General features: G+C 28.5%; 2 protein-coding genes across 2 annotated transcripts; one reads left to right on the forward strand and one right to left on the reverse strand.

The window, feature by feature from the left end:
- Nucleotides 1–208: 208 nt before the first annotated feature.
- On the reverse strand, nt 209–1,820 carry Bm17283 (Uncharacterized protein; the record flags this gene model as incomplete). Its single annotated transcript, XM_043083080.1, has 5 exons — nt 209–346; nt 543–593; nt 943–1,177; nt 1,246–1,400; nt 1,695–1,820. 5 exons carry the CDS (start codon nt 1,818–1,820, stop codon nt 209–211), a joined length of 705 nt encoding a protein of 234 aa, XP_042939014.1.
- Nucleotides 1,821–2,916: 1,096 nt separating this feature from the next.
- Nucleotides 2,917–4,855, forward strand: Bm17284 (Uncharacterized protein; the record flags this gene model as incomplete). The annotated part of the gene is made up of 7 exons (XM_043083081.1): nt 2,917–2,960; nt 3,197–3,317; nt 3,428–3,702; nt 3,829–4,004; nt 4,231–4,308; nt 4,408–4,501; nt 4,759–4,855. 7 exons carry the CDS (start codon nt 2,917–2,919, stop codon nt 4,853–4,855), a joined length of 885 nt encoding a protein of 294 aa, XP_042939015.1.
- Between the last annotated feature and the right edge of the window lie 6,077 nt (nt 4,856–10,932).

Below are 10,932 nucleotides of genomic sequence, written 5' to 3' on the forward strand. Positions count from 1 at the left end.
TTCGCATTAAGATCACTTTGGACAATCATTATTTGTTTTGGAAATACTAAAATATGAAGATGAGATAGAAATTTTTGGGAGTAAAATTAGTACAAAAGTGAACTAAATATGCGGACAAATGTTATAACTTAATCATTCGCTAAAATTCAGAGCAATCACCAATCTCTTCATCTTATTTCTATTTCCTGTCATAGAAACATGAAATGAGTCACTTTTTCTTCATTGCTTTCATATGATTCAGTGCTGAGCCAGCCTTAAACCATTCGATTTGAGCCGCATTAAAACTGTGAGACAGCCAGATCTCCTCCTTTTTACCATCAACGTGTTTCAAGATGCATTTTAATGGCTAAAAAAAAAACGAAATCTTCAAGACTCGAAATTTTTATGGAACCATCAACAGTGTCAACTAATTTTTTAATGCGTAATCACATACGTTATGTAGGTATAATTTCACATCCTGATAAGGAACTAATATCTTAAAATAAAACAACACAAAAGTAATAGTGTTGAATAAAGAATTTACAAGAAAAGGTTGTTCTAACCTTGCCAGGTGCAAAATCATTCAAACCAACAATTGATATCTTGTCGTCTGGCTTAACTTTACTGTAATCATTTGGATCAGCAAACGCTTTTCAGAAACTGAAAACACCTGATATATTCAACATCAATTAATAAGGAATTTATTGCCTCCTATGTAAGATCCACTAAATCAAAATACTTCAGCTAATTTAAAGTAAAAAGACAACAAAATTTGAATGGAGTTTGAAACAATCATTATACGTTTTAAAGTATTATGTGACTATATTAAAAGCGGTCGATAAGGTTTCAAAAATCTTATTATTTGTGGTGAAGCAAAAGGTTCTTGATAATGCAAAAGCCAAATAAGTTAAATATTTTCTTTCCAGATTAAATTTACAGCGAACTGAAATGTAAAATACTTACCGTGAATCCGAGAAAGGTTTTTACAATAATTGCACGTCCACCGAAATGTCTAGGTTCTAAAGCTGCATGTTCACGAGATGAGCCTTCACCATAGTTTTCGTCACCCACTGCTATCCAAGCTACTCCATCCGACTTATAGTGACGTGTCGTTTGAGATGCCGTATCATACTTGCCCGTCAAATGATTGCGAACTTTATAATTAGAAATTCTTTCCCATAATCTAATAAATAAAGTCCTGAAATTGAGTGTTGTCGGTTTACAAAAATCTTTGAAGAAAAATTTAATTATCAAACCTTTTCGAACCAGTACTCAACAACTATAATTACCTTGTTCATTTCATCATTTTCCGCATTGACAGCAGTTAAGAATAGATTATTTGAAATATTATCCAAATGACCACGGAATTTCAACCAGGGTCCAGCAGCACTGATATGGTCTGTTGTACACTTTCCTTTTACCTGAATTTTAAAATACCAAGAGCGAAAATTAAATCATGAAGATAATGAAATTCTAAAATGAAAACTGGATTAATCTTCTGTGCAACTTACTTTAATTAATATTAACATATTTTCAAGATCCTTCCCATCCCAAGGATTGAATGAATGGTTTCAGAAGTTGTAAACGTTCACTATTTTCATTGACTACAACGTTGCCGTGTCCTGATGGAGCCTGATAATAGTTCACACCTGAGTCATAACCTTTTGGTGGCAAGCTATGACCGCTTGGTGCAATTTGCAACTTGAATTTGCTACCTGAAATAACATTTCCTTCAACTGCGAAATAAAAACATTTAAGCCAAAATTTGCAGAAGTACTCATCATATCAAAACTACCAAAAAACCGTAGCTTCTTCAGTGTACCGAAACCAGACACTTTCATCTTTCGAAATATCTTCTAAACCAGCAATCATTCTTTGAAGATATTAGCTTAGAAAATATTTTCTGTTGACATGTTCAGCTGAACAAAAGTGATACGTTAATGTAAAAATTTTTGAGGGAATATAGTACTGATATACCACGCTATATGTGAGTATTTGAAAATATTTGTGTCTCCTGTCGATCTCACAGCTACGTAAGCAGTCAAAATTTATAAAGTCACGTTAAAAAACTTTTAAAATCACAGATGTCTAGTAGAATGCATATTAGCAAGCATAACAGAAGCCTAATAACTAGACATAGTCCTATGTGTAGTCCAAAAATTATATAAGTGGTGAAATTGTGTCACTATTAACATTTTATTAACTTCAACAATTTCAAACAATTATAGCAGAATTTTTAATCAAAACAGAAATCAAACAGAATTAATATATATTAATAACTAACGATGAAAAGTGGTAATACATAATTACTGCAAAATGATTCAAATGAATTGGTATCACAACAATAAGAAATTGCTAATTCTGTTAATAGCAATTAAAAACAATAAATGGCTGATTAGCTTGAATCAATGCATTTTTATTCAACAACATACCTCAAAAAAAAAAAACGATTCGTTGGAAATAACCAAATGATATTCAGGCATGTAATCGAAACAAAAAGAATCTTAATACAACCATAACTTAATAATAAATAAAAAAAGGATACATAAGAACCATGGACGTGAAGATGATGGCAACCAGCGTAGTATGACGACTGACATCAGATTGGGATGTGTTAGAGAGATCGAGAATATGATCAAATGATATTCCCTGTGAAGGGCAAATGGGTTGAATGGTATACACCGAGTTTTCGTGCAAATTAAGTAAGATAAGATATTTGCATATATTCTCCGAGCGCGAGAGAGTATTACTTCAGTAGGAAATGTTTTAAATGATTCTCATAAATGATTTTTTCAACTTTTTTTTTTTCTTAAATTGGAACTGGGTTAAAAAAAAAATTGTAGGGTATTTGATGACTTAAAAAAGATGAGATTGTGCGAAATTTTCCAAAATATAATCGAGAAATTAATTTCAGGAAAAATACAATTTTTGTGCGACATGCTGAGAATCATAGCGCCGTTTATCGAATGCATCAAAAGGAAGTAAGTAGATATTTTCATATATCCCTTCAATAGGAAATATTACTTAAGTAGGAAATGTTTTTATAAATTATTTTTTCAATTTTTTTTTCTAAAATTAGAATTGCGTTAAAGAAAAATTGCAAGGTATTTGATGATTGATATAAGTAGTATTGTGATCAATTTTAATATAATTGGAACGCATAATTTGGCGTTGTTTTATCATCAATTTGCATTTGATTAATTTGATAATTTTATAGAGCGGGCTCGCGTGTCGCCCAAAATCCAGAACGTCGGACTATTTCCGACGTTCTGGTATATTTGGAACGTGAACCTGTAATGCTCCAAGCATTACAGGAATATATGCGCGAAAGGGAGCAGGTAAATTCATTTTTCTTTTTTGTCATCAATTAAGGATTATAGAAAGAGTTATACTTCTAATTTATATGAAGAGTTATAGAAAGTACTTTCTTAAAATGTGGTCTTTTCAGATTGAAGACCTGCTCCTAACCTGCTTGGAGGATACGGAGAGGAGGTCGGAGGTCGAAGGGCAGGATGGAGAAGAACCGGTGCCTCAGGAGCAGGCATTTTACGAAGAAGAGGCAGAGTGGGCCCCTCTGCCTGAAACTAATGATACTGATGAGGCCGAGAATTGGCCAACGGAAGCAGAGTGGGCTCCTCTGCCGGAAAGCGATGAAGAAACTGAGGCACCGGTGGCACCAAATGCCGTTGCAGAACCGGTCGAATCGGTTCGCGAACTCGTCCTGTAAGCTTTGATATCTGAAATAAATGTAGTAACCATGTAGTAAACAAAGTAATAACTAGAACAATTGCTAACTTTTTGTTAATTTTATCTGCTGAATAATTTAAACCAAATTTGAAACTATTTCAGAAGGACGAGGACGATTAATGTTCCGGTTCTGGCGACGCATAGATCGGTTGCGGCAACACCGGAAGAATTCCACCCCGCTGATTTAGGGGATCTTCCGGAGCAGCTCCGACGGGAGTTGCTAGTGCCGCAAGCAGAACCATACACGGTGGTTCAAGCGAATGAAGAGAGGAACATCGGTAATTTATAATTTTAATAACGTTAGAAGATGATTTTATGTTTGTAATATTTTAAAGGAATATAATCATACTTTAATCTTTTACTGACAAAATCATATTTATGAGTGAAATGTTACAATGTTCTTCTTTATGATGTTTCAAAACGGTCACAAATTTTCCACCTATATCGACGCTTTAAAAAACAGTTTATACTTCCTTACTATCTTCTAATCACTTCTATTTTCAGTGTGTGGTATCTGCGGCAGGCAGTTTGGTACATTGAAAGGGTGGCGTATTCACGCTTCGAGAATGCATAAGCAGGATGGTAAGTACTTCTAAGCAGAATTTGCAATTAGTTTTTAAAAACATTAGCATATTTGATTTATCTAAATGTTGGCGGACTAATTCATTATGAATATTTCAGGTTTTTGCGCTCGTTGTGGCCATTACCTCCTGCTGCCACCCGGATTCACGGCCGCGCAAAAGAGAGCGGCGACAGAAGTTCACGCTCTCGATTGGTGCCCGAGAGCGTGTGCGGCCGTGATCAACGAAAGGCAGGTCAAGCGCCGCAGACTTGACTTAGTGGGGAGAGAAGAGGATGCCAACCACCTCTTCATTCCAGGTGAGAAATTATTAATATCTAAGACTATTATTAATATCTATTAATATCTAAGAAATTTGAAATTGAAAAGGAAATAAAAATTCGAATGTACAGAAAACAAAACATTCAGAAAGTGGATTTCATAGTTTTTCTAACCAGCAATTTTTCTTTCAGGCCAGTGATAACATCCGGCCCTCCTCACGCGGCTGACCTGCTACTGCCTGTCCCAGCTCTCCAGTCTTCTGCCCGAAGCAGGTTAGTATTGCGCTAAAAAAAAAATGAAAAAATTTTAAAAAATAAAAAAAATCAAAAAAAAATAAAAAAAACAAAAAAATGAAAAAAAAATAAAAAAAAACAAAAAAAATCAAAAAAACTAAAAAAACAAAAAAACAAAAAAAATTGAAAAAAAAAAAAAAATTAACAAAATTAAAAAAATTAAAAAAAAATTAAAAAATAAAAAAAATTAGTGAAAAAAATTTTTTTACAATTTACAATGTAAAAACAACTGAATTCAGAGTTTGATAAGAAATTGTGAATTTTGTGAAAAAAAAAATTAGTGAAAAAATGAGCATAAAGTTCATTCATTTTAGGCTAGCACATGTTAATATTAATTGTTTGTAGTGGTATTTGAGAATCAAAAAGTTTGTGAAAAGGATTTCTTTTTCGTGGACAAAATTCGAAAATAGCTACTTTATATCAAACTTGATTGAATTCAGTTGTTGTTTTTTCTTTATCAGTTTTTTGTTGTTATTTTTGGTTCTTTTTTTTGCCCTCTCTGGGCAACTAACTTTTTTAAATGTTTATTGTTCTATTTTATTGTTTCTAATTTAACTATTATTATGAAATTTTTGATGTTTTTAATAATTTTATAGTTATTACTAATGATTTTGTTTCTTTTTTTTTTTGAAATAATCTATGGATTTTTTTTTTCCATTTTTCACATTTTACATTAATTTACCAATAATTTTTAATACTTTTTTACTACGTATGTTATCATTTTTATTTTAGTGTTATCTAATTCTTTTCTGTTAATTTTTCTGTTATTTTTTTCATTTTTCATCTAATTTATTATGCGTATTGGATACCAACTTATATTTGATTATGCGTTTCTTGTAATAAGTTTGTTGGTTATGTTTACTAATATCATGTTTGTTTATTTTGTCTTACTAGAATATTTTAATATCATATTGGATATTAGATAGTTAATAACAACATTTTACATTTAAACATATTTTTTTTTGGAATTGAGTAATTTTTGAAGCTTTTTCTTACATTTAACCTAATTTTTTGAATTATCGAATTAGAAAATAGTGGTATCATTGAATAATTTGATAATGTCTAGGTTTAATTTTTTTTGTTGAATTGCCATTTGGTATCCAATAAGTTATTTTGTGGTAGAAGAGATCGAGAGTAGGTATAGATAGAGTTATACCTACCCTCGATGTAACTTATGATTTAGTGTGTGAGGAAAATTTTGGAGCATTTGAAATTCTGAAAGAAATTTTAAATTCTTAAATCGTGAAGCTTTTTGAATTGACTTTTAAATTCTAGATATCTTTTATTACTTATTGAATAATTTTAAAATTAATAGAGTCTGAGATTTTTAAGAAATTTTGAAACTTCTCTAGGGATTTATTTTTTGTTCTCGTTGAGTTTTGAAAATTTCTGAGTTATTTAAATTTTAGTTTTTTTTTTCTGACTTTTTTAAATTTTTAAATATTTGTGGGTTTTTATAATTTTTTTCATTTCCCCAATTTTCTATTCCCTTTTCAACTTTTTAGTTTTTGAATTATCTTGAAAATTATTGAAATTAGTCTGAATAATTGACTTTTGGGAGGTTTATTTAAAGGTTGAATTATTTGTTTTAATTTTGATTTTTTTTTTTTATCTTTTATAATTTTTATTTTTTTTAATTTCCTACTGGAATTGTTTTTGAATTTTTAGATCTTTAATTCTCTAATTATAATTTTGGATTTATTATTAAAAAGCATGCCGCATTTTTTTAGTTTTAACTAGTAACATATTTTTTTATAAATTTTATTGTAGTTCTAGATGCCCCCGTTCATTTTTTATAGGTTTTGTTTTAGTTTTTTTTACCTTCTTTTCGCATTTATTCCTCACTTGCACTTAATGCATGCTTTTCGCTAACTTTTTACTGTATAATACTTTATATTTTACTAAGGTAGTGATTTACACTCGTTGTAGTTTTACTAATTGCATGCTTTTTTAGTTAATTAAAATTATGTAATAGTATCTTACTAGCTTATATTAATAATTTCTTTTTTTGTTGTTGTATTAACTGCATGATCTTTTGTTAATTTTACTTCCTCCAACAACAATAATCTTTAAATGCTTTTTTGTTCTTGCATGCTTTTTTTATTAATTTCGTTTTTGCATGAATTTGGCTAACTTTATTTACTGCATGCCTTCTGTTAACTTTACTATCCATTAATTGCATGCTTTTTGTTAATTCCAATGTTTATTAATTGCATGCTTTTTGTTAATTTTAATGTTTATTAACTGCATGCTTATTCACTTTGATTACCTTTTTTTTTACTTTGCATGCTTTTCATTTATTTTATTTTTGCATGATTTTGGCTAACTTTACTTACTGCACGCTTTCTGTTAACTTTACTATTTATTAATTGCATGCCTTTTTGTTAATTTTAATGTTTATTAATTGCATGCTTTTTTGTTAATTTTAATGTTTATTAATTGCATGCTTATTCACATTGAACATCTTTTTTTTACTTTGCATGCTTTTTTATTAATTTTGCTTTTGCACGAATTTTGGCTAACTTTATTTACTGCATGCTTTCTGCTAACTTTACTATATATTAATTGCATGCTTTTTGTTAATTTTAATGTTTATTAACTGCATGCTTATTCACTTTGACTACCTTTTTTTTTACTTTGCATGCTTTTTTATTAATTTTGTTTTTGCATGAATTTTGGCTAACTTTATTTACTGCATGCTTTCTGTTAACTTTACTATCGATTAGTTGCATGCTTTTTGTTAATTTTAATGTCTATTAACTGCATGCTTTTTGTTAATTCCAATGTTTATTAATTACATGCTTATACACTTTGATTACCTTTTTTTTTTACTGTCCATGCTTTTTGTTAATTTTAATGTTTATTAACTGCATGCTTTTTAATTAATTTTGTTTTTGCATGAATTTTGGCTAACTTTACTTACTGCATGCTTTCTGTTAACTTTACTATCTATTAATTGCATGCTTTTTTATTAATTTTGTTTTTGCATGAATTTTGGCTAAATTTACTTACTGCATGCTTTCTGTTAACTTTACTATCGATTAATTGCATGCTTTTTGTTAATTTTAATGTCTATTAACTGCATGCTTTTTGTTAATTCCAATGTTTATTAATTGCATGCTTATACACTTTGATTACCTTTTTTTTTACATTGCATGCTTTTTTATTAATTATGTTTTTGCATGGATTTTGGCTAACTTTATTTACTGCATGCTTTCTGTTAACTTTACTATTTATTAATTGCATGCTTTTTTGTTAATTTTAATGTTTATTAATTCCATGCTTTTTTATTAATTTTGTTTTTGCATGAATTTTGGCTAGCTTTACTCACTGCATGCTTGTTATCCACTTTGATGACCTTTTTTTAACTATTTAGTTCATTTTTGTTAATATTAAAGCATGCTTTTTTGTTAACTTTGATCACTTTCTTTTTAACTACTTAGTTCGTTTTTGTCAATATTAATGCATGCATTTTTTTTAGACTACTTCTACATTTACTTTCACTTATTGCATGCTTTCTCTTAGCTTTACCACTTATTAATTGCATGCTTTTTTATTTATAGCTGATATTATCAATTCGACTAGTTGTTTGCAGTATGGAATTCGTTATCAGTATTTATGGAAGTATATGTTATCGTCAGAGTTTACTGTGCAGTATCCGAACTTGCTAAAAGAGATTTGTCATTCTCTCCTGGTAAATTTATTTATTAGCAATTATTAATGAAAGTAGATTTTTTTTTTTTATTAATGAAAGTAGATTTTAAAAAATAATAAAAAAAGCAAAATTACCAGTAGTAAGATTTTTAAAAAATTGAACTTAAATATGAAATTGAACTTTTTAAACCTTAGCATTGACTTGAAGACATTAACAGTCCTCAAAAGAGGTACACACTAATTAAGTGGAACGAAGTGAATTAAAATTGGTTAATTATTGAAATGCTGATTTTAATTAACTGAATCCACGATAAATTTCAGTGAAGCAAGTTGCATAATGAAACATAGTGATGATGTTTGGTGAACCAGTAGTGCTCCTCAACGTCAACAAATGTAAATTAGGTTAAAAGAATATTTAAATTATTAGTGATTATTCCATTTAAAACTTCACTGCCGATAGTATTTATTAATTGCTTGAAATTAATTAATGTTGATTGGTCTAACTTAAGAAATGTGAAATAAATCATTCCAATCGAATCATGTGAGATACGTAGTTTAACTTTTAGATTTTAGATCTATCCTTATTTCATTTGTTAAATTACTCCATATCTATTCTTTGAATGTTTTAAAAAAGAAGAAATTTAGAGGCAAAGCGGCAAGGGATTTTTATAGCTATCAAGAGTGAAACGGCGTTTAACATGATCGTGTCACATGACCTTATTGCAATAACATCAATTATTTCTTCTGATTAACTGAAAGTAAGTTACTTTAAGTATTTTCTGAAATGAGTGATAAAATAAATACTAAAAATTATGAAGCAGAAAAAAAAAATTATTTTCTAAGGAATGATTTTTAAAATTAATTTATATGTCAAATAGATAGATGTGATGAAATGATTTTGCTGATTAAATCAATTTTATAAGGAAGAGAGCAATCTGCAAATCTTCAAAAGTAACCTGAATGTGACCTTCATTTATCGATCAGCAACGTGAAATCAAACGTGCCACCTGTGCGTCAGGAGACTTAATCATCACAATTATAATCAATTTGGTTCATATTAGTACTTTCAAAAATGAAAATTATTCACAGCGAATATTTATGAATAGAAAGAAGTTACAGATATTAACAAATTCAATGATCATTGATCAATTGAATAGTTTGTATTCGAGTAAGCAAGTAAAAGTTTGTATTCGAGTGAAAAAATTAGCAAAAATTGAGAATACAAATTGGTTTTATTAATTGTATTTAGTAATACCAAATTACTTAATTATTAATCTTTTATCACTGTTTTTATGCACTTTGCAATAATTAATGGCAAACAAGAAATAAAAATTATCATCCAGTATGAATTAGTGATTAGTGATAAGATATGGCTAATTAAGACATATCGCGAGAGAGAGAGAAGAGAGATTTGATAGGATGTATAAGTGAAAGAATTATGATGAGTGAATAATTAATAAAGAAAAGATTAATTAATTCAATCAATGATCAATTTGTTTGAATGTTTTTTCTTCCCAAAGCTATTCTTTTTTATTTTTTTCAGTATAACAACAACAACAACAACATCTTTCCTTTTTCATAATCCTATCTAAGTAATTGAAAAAATTAACTACTTAATTAAGCAGCATTTTTTTTTCTAAACGCAATTATTGAAATTATTTAAGTTGAAAACTGAACACACCGAATGTGACCAGTGCCCATACAGAGCATAGAAAATATTCAATTAAGTTCAAATTATGTCTTTTTTCAAATTAAGTTATATTATTTAGTTGTTTAGACACTTAATTAAATTGAAAATTGCTAATAAAAGAACTTAAAAAGTTAATTTTAATGCTGAAATAATGTTTAAAACTCAATTATTAAAATTATTTAAGTTGAAAAATGACCACATCGAATGTGACCAGTGCCCATGCAGAGCATAGAAAATATTCAATTAAGTTCAAATTATGTCTTTTTTCAAATTAAATTATATTTTTTAGTTGTTTAATCACCTAAATAAATTGAAATTTGCTAATATTAGAAATTCTTTTTTAGTTCAATATAGAAAATCTAATACAAATTGCTGCGTTTTCTTAATATTAAAATTTAATTTTAATTGGAGAATGATTTAAAACTATCACTGTTTAAAAATTTAATTAATTTTAATGCTGAAATAATGTTTAAAACTCAATTATTAAAATTATTTAAGGTGAAAAATGACCACACCGAATGTGACCAGTGCCCATACAGAGCATAGAAAATATTCAATTAAGTTCAAATTATGTCTTTTTTCAAATTAAATTATATTTTTTAGTTGTTTAGACACTTAATTAAATTGAAATTTGCTAATATTAGAAATTCTTTTTTAGTTCAATATAGAAAATCTAATACAAATTGCTGCGTTTTCTTAATATTAAAATTTAATTTTAATTGGAGAAT

The sequence above is a fragment of the Brugia malayi genome (genome assembly GCF_000002995.4).
Source record: "Brugia malayi strain FR3 genome assembly, contig: Bm_213, whole genome shotgun sequence".
Classification (NCBI taxonomy): Eukaryota; Metazoa; Nematoda; class Chromadorea; order Rhabditida; family Onchocercidae; genus Brugia; species Brugia malayi.